General features: G+C 41.8%; 1 protein-coding gene across 2 annotated transcripts in view; it reads right to left on the bottom strand.

Moving 5' to 3' along the window:
• The window catches only part of PDGFD (platelet derived growth factor D), a 224,669-nt gene that overhangs the window by 18,714 nt on the left and 186,309 nt on the right, over positions 1-19,646 (bottom strand). For both annotated transcript variants that reach the window (XM_045797661.2, XM_045797659.2), the window contains exons 4-5: positions 13,895-13,957; positions 10,065-10,263 (exon numbers count right to left, since the gene is read on the bottom strand). In XM_045797661.2, coding sequence (XP_045653617.2) covers positions 10,065-10,263; positions 13,895-13,957 — 262 coding nt within the window. The remainder of the gene's footprint in view (positions 1-10,064; positions 10,264-13,894; positions 13,958-19,646) is intronic.

Here is a 19,646-nt window from a genome sequence, read left to right as displayed (position 1 = left end):
GGTCCCTGGACACATAGTAGCTGTTTGACAAACACATGCTACAAAATGGATGAGCGCATGGCCGTCTGCAAGGCGCTGAGCAAGGCATGAAGGCTGCTGACATCATCAGAGGGCAATTCTCTGATCTCTAAGGACTGTGACCTGGTGGGACGTGGGAAGTACATCTATGCAACGAAAAACAGGAAAACAAGCTCGGAGGTGAACGTTTCAGGGAGATCGTGAAACATCTTTCTCTCAGGAGCTGGACTCTGAGTTCCCCCAGCCTGGCCTGTGCAGCGAACAAACCCAGATTCATGGCATGGCTCTCTCCTTTGCAGCTGTCACAGGACCTTTCCGATTTTCTTTTAGTATATAAATCAGGAATAACAGTACTCTTCTGCCAAGAAATTTATTAAGATTGAATGAGTTAAGAGGTGCCCCGGTGGCACAGTTGGTTAAGCGTCCAACTCTTGGATTTGGCTCAGGTCTTGATCTCAGGGTCATGGTATCGAGCCCCACGTCAGGCTCCATGCTCAGCAGGGAGTCTGCTTGAGATTCTCTCTCTCCCTCTCCCTCTCATGCTGTCTCTCTCTAAAATAAAGAAATAAAACCTTAAAAAAAATCGAATGAGTTAAGAGTGTTTGAGGCACCGACCCAAATCCTAGCTCTCAGCAGGTATCCCCCAGAATGCTGTCAAAATGGGTAAAACAGGTAAATGAGTAAGATTAAGACAGAATGACCCAAACAGCTGAGGTGCTGCACTTGGGGACCACTAAGGAAAGGAACGTCATGTCCATCTTGATCTCAATGTCAGAAGGCAATGATCTGGTGTGTTCACTTTAATTCCCTGGGACTTAGCACGGTCCTTTGCAGGTCAAGACTTACTGAGCTGGTTCTCCCAGCACTGGCGGTTCTGAAAGGAGCATGTGCTGTAGGAGGGTGCTTCCTCCCTAAGTCCACAGGGGCACAGAGCAAAAGGATGCTCTGGGGAGGGTCCGAATGCTTCCCAGAAAAAGTGGGTAAGATCCCGCAAGGCAAAGACAGTCATCAATAGCCAGAGTGACTGTTGTGGGAAAGGCACACACATCCACCCAGACCCCAGAAGTTACCATTAAATGGTGTTCTCCACCATTAAGTGGCATTTTCCAATCAATGTGCCTTGATGGGGGGGGTAACAGGTGATGAAAGGGGGTCAGGATACCCACAAAGATGGACCACCTCATCATCTGGGAGAAAAGCAGAGGCGCCAGGAGGAAACACACTAAAATTCTTGTCCCTGCGCCAAGACTTCCTTCAAAGCTTTTATGTACGCCCACACAGACACGCCCAATGTGATGAACAACAACGCGGCTTTTACTAACATTTTCTGGCAAACTGAGTGGGGACTTCAGATCCTTACAAGTCATGCGGGTCATCAACAGTGGCCACAGTCTAAAAAAAGAAGTGCTTTTCAAAGGAAACATCCAACAAGCCAGAAAAGTTTCTGGGTAAACTGTATCCTAGAAAAGTTTAGTATTTGCCGAGCATTTTGTAAACTTGTAAGGAGTGTACTGATTTTACAGACCCTTAAATCTGACAGTATTTGGATGCCCCGTAGGAGGCTCTCCAGATGAGCGATGATTATCTTATCACCCTACAGGGAAGAAAGCAGAAGAGTTCACAGAAATATCTTGATTCTGTGCAGTTTTACTGAAGTAACAGTAGTAGCTATCATTTACTGAGGGCCTGTGTTAGATAGTCTCTATTATTAATCCTAACACGACTTGGCAAAGTGGCTATAATTAGAGCCACTCTGCAAAGCACACAAGGCAGAGGCTCAAGGGTCTACAAGCGACTTCCCCGAGGCCACTGTTCTTTGGATGTGAGTTAGAATTTTATCGCAAATTTACTTGACTACAAAGTCCATGCTCTTCCCGCTAAGCATCCTTTCTTTTGCTCTCATTCTATCAAATTTGTGGAAGACAATTTTCACACTGATAGGGACGGCTTTTACTTGGGGCATACTATGGGGTTCAGCAAGTTCAATGAAGGCAACCCTCTTTCAACATCAGAAATTAGAAAAATAAATCCATTTTGATTTATGTCCCCAGTACCCCTGCTTAATTGACAGAGAGGTAGTTCCAGGGGCGATAGCTCAAGCCTGACTAACCGGATTCATCACTAGTGTCAGCCAAAGGCCTTCTGCACGGTGCTACCCAGACAGCAAACAGACAAAGCTACGAGCATTCATCCTGTGACGGCTCAGCATGCTCCAAACTACATTCATGTCTTAATACATGTGAGATTATTTCCCGCATTCGAGATCATTTATGAAAGAGCGAAACTTGTATTTTCCTAGTTCGTAAACAAGGGCATGACAAAGAAATGGCAATAAAGGACTCATTTAAAAATCAGAAGAATTTTGACTTAGGAGAATTCAGAACAAAGTCAAACATTTTGATATTAAACATATTTTTGTCATTTAATCCTCAGCTTCTACGCCAGTTATTTACCTAAAAATCTCATTCAAATTAAAAAGTCAAGTGGTTTAAGGGCGCCTGGGTGGCTCAGTCGTTAAGTGTCTGCCTTCGGCTCAGGGCGTGATCCCAGGGTCCTGGGATTGAGCCCCGCATCAGGCTCGCTGCTCCGCTGGGAGCCTGCTTCTCCCTCTCCCACTTCCCCTGCTTGTGTTCCCTCTCTCGCTGGCTGTCTCTCTCTCTGTCAAATAAATAAATAAAATCTTAAAAAAAAAAAAAAAGTCAAGTGGTTTAGATCTTAGAGCAAAATAGTGTCACGTAAGAAATCACAGAATTGGTATCGGAGCCTCTCAAGTGGGTTAATAACTGTCTCAGATATAGAACGCCTAACCATTTAGAGTCTGTAAAAAATCACATATTTCAAACCCTGTCACTTAGAATCAATTTAATGTCAATACATTTACTCCACTCAATGTGGAAATACTGATTTTTTTTTTTTTAAAGAGGAGTGCACGTGAATTTTGGCACATGCATTAAAAAAAAAACAAGCTTTTGAAAAAGAATTTACTTGTGGGTGGAGTCTTTTGGGTTTTCCATACAGAGTATCATGTCAAGAGAGACAGTTTGACTTCTTCTTTAACAATATGGATACCGTTTATCCCTTTTTGTTGTCTGATTGCTGTTGCAAGGACTTCTAGTACTATGTTGAATAATAGTGGCGAGAGTGGGCATCCTTGTCGTGTTCCTGATCTTAAGGGAAAGGCTTCCAGCTTTTCCCCATTGAGAATAATATTCGCTGTAGGCTTTTCATAGATGGTTTTTATGAAATTGAGGAATGTACCCCCTATCCCTACACTCTGAAGGGTTTTAATCAGGAAAGGATGCTGTATTTTGTCAAATGCTTTTTCTAGATCTATTGAGAGGATCATATTGTTTTTGACTCTTTTCTTTTGATGTGATCTATAACACTGATAGATTTGCGAATGTTGAACCACCCTTGCATCCCAGGGATGAATAGCACTTGGTCATGATGGATAATCCTTTTAATGTACTGTGGGATCCTATTAGCTAGGATCTTGTTGAGAATTTTGGCGTCCATATTCATCAGGGATATTGGTCTGTAATTCTCCTTTGATGGGGTCTTTGCCTGGTTTGGGGATCAAGGTAATACTGGCCTCTTATAGAGCAATTCAGTAATGTGGTAGGATAAAAAAAAATCAATGCTCAGAAATCAGTTGCATTTCTATACACGAACAATGAGACTGAAGAAAGAGAAATTAGGGAATCCATTCCATTTACAATAGCACCAAAAATCATACGATATCTCAGAATTAACTTAACCAGAGAGGTAAAGGATCTATATTCCAGAAACTACAGATCACTCTTGAATGACACTGAAGAAGACACAAAAAGATGGAAAAACATTCCATGCTCATGGATTGGAAGAATAAACATAGTTAAAATGTCTATGCTCCCCAGAGCAATCTACACTTTCAATGCCATCCCGATCAAAATACCAATGACATTTTTCAAAGAGCTGGAACAAACAGCCCTTAAATTTGTGTGGAAGCATAAAAGGCCCCGAATCACCAAGAAAGTGTTGAAAAGGAAAAACAAAGCTGGGGGCATCACGTTGCCTGACTTCAAGCTGTACTACAAAGCTAGTGATCACAAAGACAGCATGGTACTGGCACAAAAACAGACACATAGACCAATGGAAAAGAATAGAGAACCCAGAAATGGACCCTCGGCTCTTTGGGCAACTAATCTTTGATAAAGCAGGAAAAAACATCCGGTGGAAAAAAGACAGTCTCTTCAATAAATGGTGCTGGGAAAATTGGACAGCTTTTTGCAAAAGAATGAAACTTGACCACTCTCTCACACCATACACAAAGATAAACTCCAAAAGGACGAAAGACCTCGATGTGAGACAGGAATCCATCAAAATCATAGAAGAGAACATAGGCTGTAACCTCTTTGACATCGGCCACAGCAACTTCTTTCATGACACATCTCCAAAGGCAAGAGAATCAAAAGAAAAAATGAACTTGTGGGACTTCATCGAGATAAAAAGCTTCTGCACAGCCAAGGAAACAGTCAAAAAAACTAAAAGGCAGCCCATGGAATGGGAGAATATATTTGCAAATGACACTACAGATAAAAGACTGGTATCCAAGATCTATAAAGAACTTCTCAAACTCAATACATGAGAAACAAATAATCAAATCAAAAAATGGGCAGAAGATATGAACAGACACTTTTCCAATGAAGATATACAAATGGCTAACAGACACATGAAAAAAATGTTCAAAATCATTAGCCATCAGGGAAATTCAAATCAAAATCACCTTGAGACACCACGTTACGCCAGTTAGACTGGCAAAACTTGACAAGGCAAGAAACAACAAATGTTGGAGAGGATGTGGAGAAAGGGGATCCCTCTTACACTGTTGGTGGGAATGCAAGTTGGTACAGCCAGTTTGGAAAACAGTGTGGAGGTCCCTTAAAAAGTTAAAAATAGAGCTATCCTATGATCCAGCAATTGCACTACTGGGTATTTACCCCAAAGATACAGACATACTGAAGAGAAGGGCCATATGCACCCCAATGTTCATAGCAGCATTGTCCACAATAGCTAAATCGTGGAAGGAGCCCAGATGCCCTTCAACAGACGAAAGGATAAAGATGTGGTCCATATATACAATGGAATATCACTCAGCCATCAGAAAGAACGATTACCCAACATTTGCAGCAACATGGACGGGACTGGAGGAGATTATGCTAAGTGAAATAAGTCAAGCAGAGAAAGACAATTTTCATATGGTTTCACTCATTTATGGAACATTAGAAATAGCAGGGAGATCGGTAGGAGAAGGAAGGGAAGAATGAAGGGGGGGTAAACAGAAGGGGGAATGAAGCATGAGAGACTGTGGACTCTGGGAAACAAACTGAGGGCTTCAGAGGGGAGGGGGTGGGGGAATGGGATAGGCCGGTGATGGGTAGTAAGGAGGGCACATATTGCATGGAGCACTGGGTGTTATACGCAAATAATGAATCATCGAACTTTACATCAAAAGCTAAGGATGTACTGTATGGTGACTAACATAATACAATAAAAAATTAAAAAAAAAAGAATTTACTTGTGGTAAGTAAAACTGTAGTTCAAAACTAACAGGCCGGAATGTTTCAACAATTCTATCTATATTTTAATGCCAACACTGATGCTGTGAAAACTGGCTTTTCCCTTACTATAATTTGTTGGATTTTTTCTATGACAAACACACTATTGCTTGGGAAAGCCAAGTTCTTCTGGAATAAGTGAAAAAACACCCATATCTTATTTACATTGTTAATGTCCATAAATGGCTCCTGAATGAGAGCCCACTCTAGTAGAGTTTAAGGCTGATCGTTTCTTAATTTAAAGATGTCCAATGTCATGCTATGACCTTGAATAAAGATGTGCTGCCCCTAAATTCAAACGACTGTGTTTTAAGGAAATCACAGTACTGTTTCAGTTAGGCTACAATGGTCATGAGATGATTATATAGTTGGTAAAAGATCCCTGTAACTTTCTACCTAATTATGTGAAGGGTGTTATATCATTAGCATACTCAACAGAAAAAGTAAATGCAACTTGAACTTCAAACAACTTTTTTTTCGCTTTTAGGCAGCTTCAGGTGAAAGCATGAGGTTGAAATTATTGGTAAAAATTGAGTTTTGGAACTGGGGTTATGTGCAGATTTCGATTATCCATGGTACCCTTTTCTCCATCCCCCTAAGAAACTGAACATTGTTATATTATCTTCAGTCCAGAAGATTTTACAGACAAGTCTGAGCTTATCTATTACTTGTGAGTTTTTTTTTAATTTTTTTTAAGATTTTATTTTTTTTCATAATAATATTTTTATTATATTATGTTATTCACCATACAGTACATCCCTGGTTTTTGATGTAAAGTTCGATGATTCATTAGTTGCGTATAACACCCAGTGCACCATGCAATACGTGCCCTCCTTACTACCCATCACCAGCCTATCCCATTCCCCCACCCCCCTCTCCTCTGAAGCCCTCAGTCTGTTTCTCAGAGTCCATAGTCTCTTATGGTTCATTCCCCCTTCTGATTACCCCCCTTTCTTTATCCCTTTCTTCTCCTACCAATCTTCCTACTTCTTATGTTCCATAAATGAGTGAAACCATATGATAATTCTCTTTCTCTGCTTGACTTATTTCGCTTAGCATTATCTCCTCCAGCCCTGTCCATTTTGCAGCAAATGTTGAGAAATCATTCTTTTTCATGGCTGAGTAATATTCCATTGTATATATGGACCACATCTTCTTAATCCAGTCATCTGTTGAAGGGCATCTTGGCTCCTTCCACAATTTAGTTGTTGTGGACAATGCTGCTGTAATGTGCCAAGGTTCTGGCTCCAATATTTGGCAATGTTACTACTGTCCCTTTTCTCTCCCTCTTCTCCCCAAACCTTATTGTCCTCTTGCTTCCTGTGTACAAGTCTCTTCTTAGAGAGATCCTGACTCTCAATGTCACCAAATCTTCTTTCAAACACACACTAGAAGCAAACCATACAATTTTATTTGAAATATGTACTATTTCGACCTCATTACAAACATTCTTCACCTAGTATGTTTGTGTTTTATTTTAGAGTTTATAAAACTCCGTGTTTGTACGTTCACATTGAAGGGTCATCTGAGAATACTGCTCTTTGGTATCATGAGAAATGACACTTTAATCCATCTGGGCAAATCAGAAGAATGGATATTCAATAGCTATCCATAACTGATGTTTGTTTTTGCACAGCACCATTAAAGAATTATCAGACTTACAAGAGGAAACGTTTTCAGGGAACCTATAAAGTTCAGTCTTCATTGGACACCCAATGGACCTCCATTAGCTGTAACTATGTTCTTGTCTCTACTCCCCATTCACTGCTCCCTTTCTATACACCAGAATATAAACCATGAGTTTGTACTTTTTAAGTTCTAAAAGCCGACAACGACAGCTGAGATATTAAACCGGACTTCTCTTCGTGTGTGAGACGTGCATGCAGGTGGCTCGGCAGCCATGGAATGATAAACAATTAAATCAGCACATTTACATAAGTGCAGAGACAGTGGTGACTTGCCAGTGTTAAATAAAGCAGCACAGATCTGCCTTACAGCCATTTTAAACAAGAGATTAAGAAGCGGAACCCAAGCCAACAAGGGAAAGAAATGTTTATTCTGTCAGGAATAAGCAGAATGTCACCTTGAATGTTCTTGCAAGGTTCTATCAGTAACCAAAGGAATTCTTAATAAAGCTACATTCCTCGTCTTAGGGGGTGGGTTTCTGTAAACTTTGGAAATATGATCATGCTGGATTATTAATATCTTTAATTCCACAAACATTAATGGAGCACCTCGAATGTGTCAGGGGCTGTGCCAAGAGCGCAAGATACAGAAGAACAATGTCTAACACAGTGGCTCTCAACGCTGGTGCCTCTCAGGATCGACCTCAATCTCCTATGGGCCATAGAATCACCGCAAGCGTTCAGCCCCACCCTCAGAGGTTCTGAGTCAGCGTGTCTGGGACTTGGCGTCTGCAGCTCCTTAAGCTCCCCAGCAGACTTACCATTTAGCTGGAGCTGAGACCAGACCCTTAGCTCCTAGGATCCCACACTACCTTAGAGAGAAAACACCAAGACCCAGTTCAGTGCAGTGGCAGGACGTAAGAACGCTGTGGTGCCCCACGTGCTCCAGGCTTTGTCTGGGGTGGCGGGCTTCAGAGGGAGAGGACGAGGGACAAAGAAGCCTTCACCAGCGCAGTGAGGCAAACGTATTTCAGAATTCTCAGCAGCCAGAGCTAGCTAATGTTTCTTGAACGAGTACTATGAGCCAAGTGCTCTCGAAGGCCCCACTAACCATGATCAGAGGTAGGTGTAACCACTCACGTTGCTAGAGGAAACTGAGGCAGAGGAAGATCAGCGACTTGCTGAAAGGTCACAACAATTGTAAGTGGCAGAGTTAGGATTCGAACCCAGACACTCTGTCTCCAACTCAACATAATTTCTGGGGGGAAAGAAAGTAATGGATTTAGGTGATTTTTAAAGTTTAAAAATCCAAAAGATAGATGCCAAGGAGAACTGTCCTCAAATAGCTATAGTAGTGAAGATACTTGAAGACAGAGTGAGATTTTATCATTTCTTTGTCTAATCCCATTTTTCTTGTTTTTTCTGGGGTTTTCAAAACACTGTGAATCTTTTACTTTCCTTCAAGTTGACATAAGTAGAGACCCAAAGACAGCAACTCTACAGAAAAGCAATTTCTCGTCTGAGTTGAATCCAACCTGAGCCTCGGGGAAACTCAGTTTGAGAGCTGTAATGATCTGCCTATGGCACACCTCTACAACATCAGGGACACCAGGGGCTTTCCTGTCCATCCCTTAGCTGAATGTTTTAAGCAGATAAGGTTCCAGACCTGAGCCATAAGCGGCAGACCCAGGCAGGAGTTAATCAGTCATTCCAGACCAAATGCTCTAATAAGTTGTGCTTACTGACACAAGCATTTCCTACTGGAGTGGGCCAAGTTCACGGTTCTTCAAAGTACCCCTGACATTATAAAATGTAGGAAACAAGCTATAGTTTAGCTAAATATCTTCACTTCTATGATGCAAATGAGCCTTATGAGACTCTTAGAGAAAATTTTAATGACCAATTTTAGCAAATAAAGCAAGAACATAACAGGCTAGAAAATATAGTTACATTCAATAAAAGGTAATTACAAGATATTTCACTATTAATTTGAATTAAACATGCAGAGAAACATACTCATCTCAGATCATATTGCTCAGATGTACGAGTAAGATGTTCATTTTTTGCGACTTTCAGTATTATTGTTTTAACTCAAGATGTTTTCTCGTGAATGTTCCTCTCTCCTCCCCTCATCATATTTTCCTGAAACTTCCAGTTGAATGCATGCCCACGCACACACCTCCAAATCATCCCAGGCCTTCTTCGTTTCTTCTCTGGGGCATGCACGTCCTATGAAGCCTCCAGGGCACCAAGCGCACAGTCGACCCTCATAAAACCATTCAAGAATAAACACTGGATGGGAAGAGCTGAAATCTAAGGAGTTCTGAGCACTGCTTTCCAAGGAGCCCATCCTGCCATCACTGAGTCCTGAGCTAAATCAACATTCACATCTATCGGAGAGACACAGCAGACCATCACAGGGGCACTGCCCCTGGAGGCGAGAGACCATGACACTCACCTCCTCTCTACTGCCCACTGGCCACACAGCTTATACCCAAGGATTTCTTTCCCCTGACAGTGAGGTTAATAATACTTACTTGCCAGGATGCCAGCAGCTGGTCCAGATGACTTTACAAGGTTTCTTCTAGCTCCTAACTATGACACATCTTGGACTGCACAAGACCTTTCTTAGTCCCATAGAAACAACATGGTTTGCGATAAACACAGAACTTCATCTGAAGGTCTATGGGAGAGCTATGTGATAAGACTGGCAGTAATCCTCGGATTTCAGTGAATTAAATATATTGTATTTTTAGTCCTCACTGAGAATTACTATCAGTGGTCTTATCTGCTCACAAAGAACATCCAAGGCTCTGTTTCTTACCTTTTGACTTCCTGTCATGGTAGGACCTGCCTCGATAATGGGGAGTCTCCAAATATAGATTCTCAAGATCTTCTTGCCATGATTCTGGATTGAAGTGCTTGAGCAGATCTTCCACGGTATCAAATTCTGCGACTGTTTTGTCCAGAGCATCCGCAGTGAGGGTGGGGTCCGTTACTGATGGAGAGTGATAGGATACCCCCTAAGAGTGACATACAGCTCAGTGTACTCAGAAAAAGTCCATTGCTACGAAATACAGTAGTCATACAACTGTATGGAAGGAACATGAACAGGCTTCTGATTGTAACACATTCTATGCATAAATAGCACGTTCAAGTCCTCTGCCATCGTCCTGCCATATTCCCACATAAGAGCAATTAACTGGTAAATGATAGTCATCCACATTTTTGCAAATCAAAACCAGGCAGATCATAAAACTTCCAGTTCTTCCGAAATACAATCATTAAAGAAGATACTAACTAAATGACAATATCAAAATCACATCATCCCATGTCTTGGTTCGAGCTCCCAAGTCATCCACACCTGCATCAACAAATAATGATTAGAATTTAAATTCTGAACTACTTTCATAATCCGTTCTCTCCTCCTATGTTCAGCCTCCCCCTTTCCTCTTCATAGGTCACCTCATTGCAGTTGTTGGGTGAGCAGGGTTCGAATCTCCTCTGGAGAGAATTTGATAAAATCTGGCACTTTCACCAGCTTATTTACTGTCATCGAGGATAATTAGTCATGAAACTTGCTCTCTCGACCAAGACTGGGAGATCCCCATGGGAAGCATACATATGTATTTTTAAAATTCTGTTGCTTGCTCGCAATCCCAGCTGTCATTAAAATATTCTCAGAAATACTCTTTAAATGGGAAATGCAACATCCCTGAAAGTCTGGGAGGGATTATGTGGACTCTTATTATGTCCCCACATCAGTTCCCAAGCACTTACTTCACTAACCCTTGGATAATCTAGAGGTAAATGAGCCATGATTCAAACATCTCTGTAAAAATTCATGACCCATTAACAAGGAAATAGAGAGCACAGAGTCTCAAATGGTTGCAACAAGTCTTTCAAGAAACTGCCAAACAAACAAGACCCCTCAAGGGCAAATATCTCCAACGACTCCGGGAAAGTGGGAATTAACCAGCACTCGAGTTCCTGAAACTTCGCGCAGCATCCTAACAAGAGCTACCATGTGCCACAGGTTTCGGACAGCAAAGCCCACATTTCATAGTCTCAAGTCCAGCTTAGGGTTTCTCTTTTTAACCAATCAAGGTCCAAAGGTCCGGAAGCCAGAAAATGGATGCCCGCCAGCTTTCAGAGGAATGGCGGTCCCTCTTTAGCAAAACAAAGGCATTTTGTAAAAGCATGAACCCACCCTGGTGTATCTTAAAGGCAGTTTTCAAATATGCCTGGTAGGGGAAAGGGAGCGGGGAACAGGCCAGGAGATGGAGCTGGACTGGTGAAGACAGCACGCCAGCTCCGTAATCCAGGGGTGCATGCGTGCGTCTGTGTGTGTGTGTGTGTGTGTGTGTGTGTGTGTGTGTGTGTGTGTGACATAAACTGAACCCCGACTGAGGCACAACATTTCTGTCTTTCGCATCCCCCCTGGCATCACGTGCTAGAGTGGGATATTAAGATTCTGTCTCAAAATTTCAAATTCCCATTTAACTTTGTATTATCCAGTTAATCTACAGTCTACCTGGCTCACAGTCACCGGATGATTTACAATTGTATCCCAAGAATGTGGGTCTGAAATCCAAAAATTCAAAAGGAGCTGGCCAAAGTCAGGTGCGTGGCATCTCTATAAAAGCTTTGAAATTAAGAGGCTTCCCCGTGTTTGGAAACAAAAGCAGGAACATCAATGAAGCCATTTTCATGCAAGTGCAGGCCTCTCACAGCGGCTCTGGGGAACCCTTGGCAGAAAGTTCCTGGGGTGGCTCCTCACAGGACCTAGCGCTTCGAGTCTACCTACGCATCTCTTCAGGAGAAAGCTGTGGAGGGGCTCTCCATCCCTGAGAGGAGGCGGACATCTCATCCCTTCTAACGTTCATCTGCAGAGCAAATCCAAACCGACCCCAGGGAAAATGTAAAACTGTCCTTCAGTGAGATAGTTAAGAAAATGCTCATGGGTGATTAGATGACCTAAAAAACCCACCAGAACATGTTTATTTCTAGGGTAATTATTTAAAAACTATTTTTGTGAGAAAGACCTAACGGGGTGAGCCCCTTTCCATGCCGCTGTAGATCTGATCTCATTCAGCTCTTGCGAGATATTTATAAAAATCCATTCTAAAGCTAACTGAATGGCTTTAAAATATCAATTTGTAAAAGAAAAAAAAAACACTCAGAAAACTAGAAGCTACTTTCCACAAAAACAAAATATGGTTTATACAGAATTAATGGTGGGTCCAAGGGTCCTTAGTGCTATTCCAGGGAGTTCTTGAAAACCAGAATGCTAAGGAAAGAGACTGTTTCCCTGTTATTTCCAGAGGACAAAGCAGAACCTGGCCTTGGAGGTCCAACCAGAAAAGTGTCCAGTGGGTACGGACCAGGGCTGAGCTCCTGCAGATACTCAAACGGACGGGACCACCCTTCTCTTTAAGACGACCAGCATTATCCCGAATTCGCTAAGCATCCCTTAAGCCTGTAACTTCTACACCAGGGGCAGGAATGACTCAGCCCCTCTGAGCTATCCCCTAGAAGACGCTTGGGAAGCCAGACGGTTTGACAGAATAGCACACCAGGGCCTCGTGGCAGAAGCCGTCCCATCTACCGTGAATCGTCGGCCTCAGGCTGCTAAGCGGCCAAGCCTCTGGCTGGCCTCCCAGAGTGAAGGCTTCACCTGCCTCACAGTGACTGCCTGCACTTAGCGAGGTTCAGAGTGTGCATTTGGGGCTGTCAGGAACAAATAAAACACTCTTAATATCACCATTAGCAACCTCACTGACCTCTTGATTAGGTCATGTGGCTCTAGTCCAGCGCACAGAGCAGGCGAATGAAACGGTCACAGGACCCGTAGCTAAGGAAACCCTGCCATCTGAAGGAATGTCTTTAAAAATCCCCCAGAGAGCAAAGGAGGGAATATCCGTGAAAAAAAAAAAGTCAACTCTGACTCAGCCACATGGACCCAGTGAGACCCACAGGCCGACTTTCTCCACGTTCTTGACCTTCCAATGGATATCTGCATTTATTACCTCATATTTTACTGCTACACACGCGCTACTCATAGCGACTAGTGAAAACAAGGTCTGTTCTTTCTGAACAAAGAGAAGTAGAATACTGAGAAATGACTAAGGAAAAAAGGTGGGCATGAACCATTTTACAGTTTCAGGGTGAGTTATGTTTTATTTCTAAGTCAAATAGAACACATGCCTGGTTTGCACTTAAGTTATCTTAATGTAAACACCGGGATTTTTCACATCTGAAAAGATCCTTGAAAATGCAAAGGTTAACAGCTTCCCCTGGAATATTCGAAAGACTATTTCAAAATTCCCCCCTTGAGCTTGGGCCATGGACCTGTTGATATGTCTGATATGTCTGGACAGTCATCTACTTTGAAACTGATAAATACTGAAGTCATTGTCTAGCCTGTGTTCCTACAATGGGTACTGGCATTTCCTGAGAACCTTCCGAAGAGAGGGGGAAGAGGGCGTGTGACACAACCCGCTGAAACCATAAATGAAATGGAAGGACATATCGTGATTGCAACATGGCTTCTGGTGAAGCCCTAGGTCCTTCCTGCAGCTGATGCTGTTCTGGGGTTGACCTTAGCTTCTCCATCAGCTTTTTTTGCTGGCAACAGAAAAACAAATTACTTACTGAGATAGAGCTTGTGACTGACTCCCAGTTGGTCTCTGAGGCTGCTGCGGGTTGGAAATCTTCCTAGAAGGCAAGAAACATCCATGTGAGTCAATCAAACCTCTGTGCAATTCATTACGTGCACAGTTTCAATATCTCAAGCCATCAGAATCTTCTTTCAACTAAGTGACTACAGAAATAAGGGCTGCATTCTTTCTGGACAGTTCACCATTCGTATTTAGCACCTCTCCTCAAGAACCCTTCTCATTCAAGACATGGACAGTTATGGACATAATGGATATGTTCACATTTACTTAGAAGTACTGGCGAAATGGAAAATGTGCAGACAGGAGCTCAAATTTTAAGTTGGCCATGGGCCAGCTGTGTGGCCCCAGGCACTCTACCTAGCCTCTGCAATGCTTCTCTTCCTCATCTGTAAAAGGCTGATAAGGGATGCTTAAATTAGAGGGTAGTTTTGAGAATTGAAGGCACTAATTATGTAATTATAACTAGCACTTAATAAGGCACTTAATAAAGAGTAATAATAGCCATTATCTCTATTGATGTTTATTTGGTTTGAACTAGGTTCTGCGTCATGCTCAGTCCTGCTTACTGAGCTGGTCTATAATATCAGTGATCTTTTCAAAGATAAATTAACCAGCAAAGGGCTATTCCTGACTCTATCAGGAAACGCAGGAAGAATGGCAGGGGGAAGAAAACGGCCGTGGAGTGACAACGTACTACTCACGCAAAGAAAGAAGGCAAAGGGCAGACCTGAGAAAGTTATCTCAGAGAAGCCTTGAAGGATTTGTGATAGCAATGGATCTCAGAGAAAGGAACGTCTCTTAAAAGGCAACTGTGTCTCCAATTTGTATGTGACTTTCTTGTTAATTTCTCTAACACCAGTATCTTTAAAAAACAGAATGGGAAGAAAAGCTGATTCTACCATTTTTACATCCCACGGATGGTTTCTTGACCTTGTTAAAATCAATCAACTTGGTTAATGTCTTCCAGCCAGAGAAGGGAGTAGAGTGTATTTTAAGACGATGCTGAGAAAAATCCAGATACTCAAATGTGGCAGCTTATTTACCCAAGTATACTCACTGAATGAAGCTAAGTATCAGGTCTAAATTTCACACAAGAACGTGACTCTTGAGCTGAATCTTGAAGACTCAGGTAAGTGGATGGGTAAGTAGATGGTTACTTGCAAGAGAGGTGGGGTTGACGACTCAAAGAGAGACAGATGTCTATACAAACGTGAGGAAAATACACAGGAAAAGAAGCTATTGGGGAAAATTAATGAGTCATGTTGGGTACAGCGTGTTTGAGGGGCCCATGCAATATCCGGCTAGTGATGTCCAGGACGCCATTTGCTATAGGAGAATGGACCACACGAGAGAGACCTGAACTTGGGATACAGATCTGAAAATCTCCAGCACAATAATGGCAATGAAGCAAGTAATGGATTAGGCTGATCATGTGTGAAAATCAGAAGAGGGACAATCTTAAAATCTTGGAGCTGGAAAGAATTTTAGTATTATCTCATGCAATCTCTTCATTTTAATGATTAGAAAGTCAGTTCTCAGGAGATAAATGCTGTGCTCCATATCATGAAGCCAAGTTCAGGCAAAGCAGGGCCGCTAAGCACATTTCTAAGCATGTGCTGTGTGCTGGTCTCTCATATGATTGCCTCTGGCTTGAATGAAACAGGGTCCAGAAAGAAGTTAAAAGCAGGAAAGACATAAAGCAGAGTATTGGTGGAACGTTCTATGAGGATATCCTGTGAAGTATTCTTGGCTATTTAGATTTTACATCTACACTTAGTAAATTCTGTGACTTCAACTTACTTCATTTTCTTGCAGAGATATATGGTAAAATGTCTTGTTAAAGATTTTTAAGCATCAAGGGCCTTCACACACATGCACCTGGACAACGTTACACAAAAAACTTTCCGTTTCTTCACTGCCTGGGCTACAGGATTCCAGTTAGAACTTTAATAGATACCGACAGAGGATTTCATTAAGTTCCAGATAAAAAGTAAATTTATCTTCTCTTAGCAACATGAGTATTAGACTTTTAAAAGAAACCAACCTTCTTGTAGGTTATTTCAAAATTTGCCATTATTTATAATTTTTAATAAAAAATTAATTTAAAAATTTATTTAATAAATAATAAATTTATTTAAAAATAAATACATTTTTAAAAAGATTTTATTTATTTATTTGACAGACAGAGAGAGCACAAGCAGCAACAGAGGGAGAGCGAGAAGTAGAGTCCCCGCTGGGCAGGAAGCTGGATTTGGGACTCGATCCCAGCTCCCCGGGATCATGACCTAAGCCGAAGGCAGATGCTTCACCGACTGAGCCACCCAGGCGCCCCTAAATGACACATTTAAAATGAGCTTTAAAAAAAGGCAAAAATACCCCTTCTAAGAACGAAGTGTAGAATTTAGACCCAAAAGGACAAACTTGGCATCGGAAGGCACATGGCCACGTGCTTTCTAAATCTATCCTTAACATGCACTTCTCATCTCCTCCACCGCCATGTCTCCAGTTCGAGATTCCGGCGGGCATCCCAGCAGCTGCTTCTAAATGCGCTACTGTCTCCAGAGTCCACACTCCACATGGCAGCCGCGATGCGTCTTTTCTGGCTTTACAAAGAACAACTGACATATAATATTGTGTAAATTTAATGTGTACAACATGGTAATCTGATACATGTGTAAATTGCTAAGCGGTGACCAAATACGGCTGGGTAACACACCGATCGCTTCACATAAGTACAATTGTGTGTGTGTGTGTGTGTGTGTGTGTGTGTGTGGTGAGAATATTTGAGAACTACTCCTTCTTGGCAACTTACAAGTATATAATACAACATTGTTAATTATAGTCACTGTGCTGTACCTTAGATCTCCAGAACTTATTGATCTTATAACTGGAAATTTGTACCCTTTGGCCAACAACTCCCCATTTTCCTACCTTCCTGCCCCTGGCACCTACCATACTACTGTGTTTCTGTGAGTTAGACATTTTTTCCCCTTCTTTTTTAGAGCACACGTATAGGTCAGATACAGGCTTTGTCTTATTCTATCTGACTTATTTTACTTAGTATAATGTGTATGTCCTCAAGGTCCATCCATGTTGCCACAAATGCAGGATTTCCTTCTTTCTTAAGGCTGAACATACATCTCTCACATTTCCTTTATCAGTTCATCTGTCAACGAACACTTAGGTTGTTTCCATGTCTTGGCTATGCTGAATAACGCTGTGGTCTAGTGAATGTGGGGGTGCGGATGTCTCCTCAATGCAGTGACTTAGTTTCTTTCAGTTATATAACCAGAAGTGGGATTGCTGGATGGTAGGATAGTTTTTTAATTTCTTGAGTAACCTCCATGCTGTTTTCTACAGTGGCTGTACTCATCTACATTCCCATCAATGGTGCATTACTGTTCCCTCTTCTCCAGTCTCTTGCCAACACTTATCTCTTCTCTTTTTGATACTAGTCATTGTAAGAGGTGTAAGGTGATATCTCATTGTGCTTATGACTTGTGTTTCCCTGCTGATTAGTAACGTTGCGCACCTTTTCATGTACCTGTTGAGCACTGATATGTCTTCTTTGAAAAAAAAATCTATTCAGGTCCTCTGCCAATTTTTAAATCAGATTATTTGGGTTTTTGCTATTGAGTTGTATGAGTACCTTATATATTTTAGATGTTAATCTCTTTTCAGATATGTGGTTTGCAAATATTTTCTCCCATTCCCTAGGTTGCCTTTTCATTCTGATGTTTCTTTTGCTGTGTAGAAGCTTTTATACTTTGATGTGGTCCCACTGCTTATTTATTGCCTTTGCTTTTGATGCCATATCCAAAAAGAATCATTGCCAAAACCAATGTATAGGAGCTTTTCCCCTATGTTTTCTTGTGGGAGTTTTATAGTTTCAGGCCTTACATTGAAGTCGACTCTACATTGAGGTTTGAATATCTAGTCTTCCCATTTATTAAACAGAGTATCTTTCCCCCTCAAGCATTCTTGGCTCCCTTGTCAAATATTAGTTAACTGTATATGCATGGCTCTATTTCTGGGCTACTTTATTCTATTGGTATCTTTTTAAAGTGTAAATCAAATCACTTCTGTCTTCGGCTTAAATCCTTCTGATAGCTTTCCATTGCACTTAGGATCTGGTCTTACATGATCTGACCCCTCCCTGTTTCCTCTCTGATTTGATGTTCTGCCTTTCTCACAAACTGCACTCCCACTATACTGGCCTTCTTACAGTCTTTCCAATAACACTCCAAGCGTCTCCCCTTCCGTCTAATTCTGCTGCTGTTCCCTACGCCTGTGATGCACTTTCTGCTAGTGCTCCAGCGACTGGCTCCTCATCATTTAGTTCTATGCTCAAACATCACATCAGTAGGAAACCCCTCCTTGAACACTTTATCTAAAATACCCCCACTCTGGGCCACCCTAGCCACTTAATTTGCTTCATTTTCTTTAAAGCATTTATGATCATCTGAAATGATTTCCTATTTGTTTTATTGTTCGTGATCTCTTTCTCCAACGAGAATGCATGCACTAGAATGGCAGGGAGCTTGTTTATTTCTTCTGTGTTCTATCCCAAATTCTTACCAGAGTTTTGGATACACACTCCAATTTCACTGGTTCAGTGAACATTATCAGGGATGATGCTCATTCACTCCCCCCCGACCCCGTGGTGGCCAAGTGGTAGTTGAGAGCAAGAGCCCTTTCTGAGCAGTGTCTGCATCAAACGGTTTGCTACATAGTTTTAGAATCATCCTGGGTAGACAGCTTGCTTTTTCAAGCTCCAGGCTGATGAAAGACAGACCCCGCTATTGTAGGTGCTCTTCGCAGAGCAGTGCCTTAGCATGACTTAAATGCTAAAATAGAACAGTGAATAATCATTTAAAATGTACTGAAACAGTCCAGCTTATAAAAACGCATTTCTGTTTTTTGTTATAACAAACTCCAACGAATGCTTTAAAAGCCATGTCCCATTCTTCCAAGGAGGGAGAACTATGTGTGACCTCCAAGAAGTAGGTACCAATTCAGTGCTTCATTTCCTTACCTCCTCCTTCTACACTGCAGCCTGTTTCAACCTCAAAGAAAGAAGCTGCTATTCTGGCTACTTCGTTCCCTCAGTCCCTGCAGGGGCTGCACTTTGGTGCTGTGGGTGACTTACTAAGATTATATCTAGGGGTCCATGCCGTCCCTTGAGAGAAGAGCATCCTGTGGTGGCAGAGAGTCAGAGGGGCTGCCCCGCATCTCTGAACCAATTATGACTGGAGTCAGGGCCAGAGTCCAAGAAGCTATTGTTCTCTCTCAGTCATGTGGTTTCCAACCCACCGAAAAATGGCACACATCATCATATAATTACAGGCATCACATCGGCACTGCCTTAATCTAATAAGAATTCATTTACATCATTAAAAATAATTTATTCTCAGTTTATGTCCTCATGTTATAATACTTCATAATCATATTTTGGCAGTGAAACTCATTATTTGGCATTTTGAAATGAAACCGACTCCCTTATACTCTAGGTGGAGTAATTTTGGAAACATAGATGTGATTCTGAGATCTGTGCTTTTTAAACAGCTTAGTTCTGGAAGTTTGATGTGTGAGAGAGAAGAGTTATTCACTAGGAAGTTGGGGAGGTATGGAAAAAGAACACCTTAAAGTATATGAAAACATACACAGATATTTGTATAATCCAAGTGTGGGAGAAACAGTACCCTAAGCACTCATGCTACAGTCAG

The sequence above is a fragment of the Ursus americanus genome, chromosome 16 (assembly GCF_024610735.1).
Source record: "Ursus americanus isolate L20-20 chromosome 16, mUrsAme1.1.p, whole genome shotgun sequence".
Taxonomy (NCBI): Eukaryota; Metazoa; Chordata; class Mammalia; order Carnivora; family Ursidae; genus Ursus; species Ursus americanus.
The sequence above is the reverse complement of the archived record's forward strand: the minus strand, read 5'-3'. Positions and strand labels throughout refer to the sequence as shown.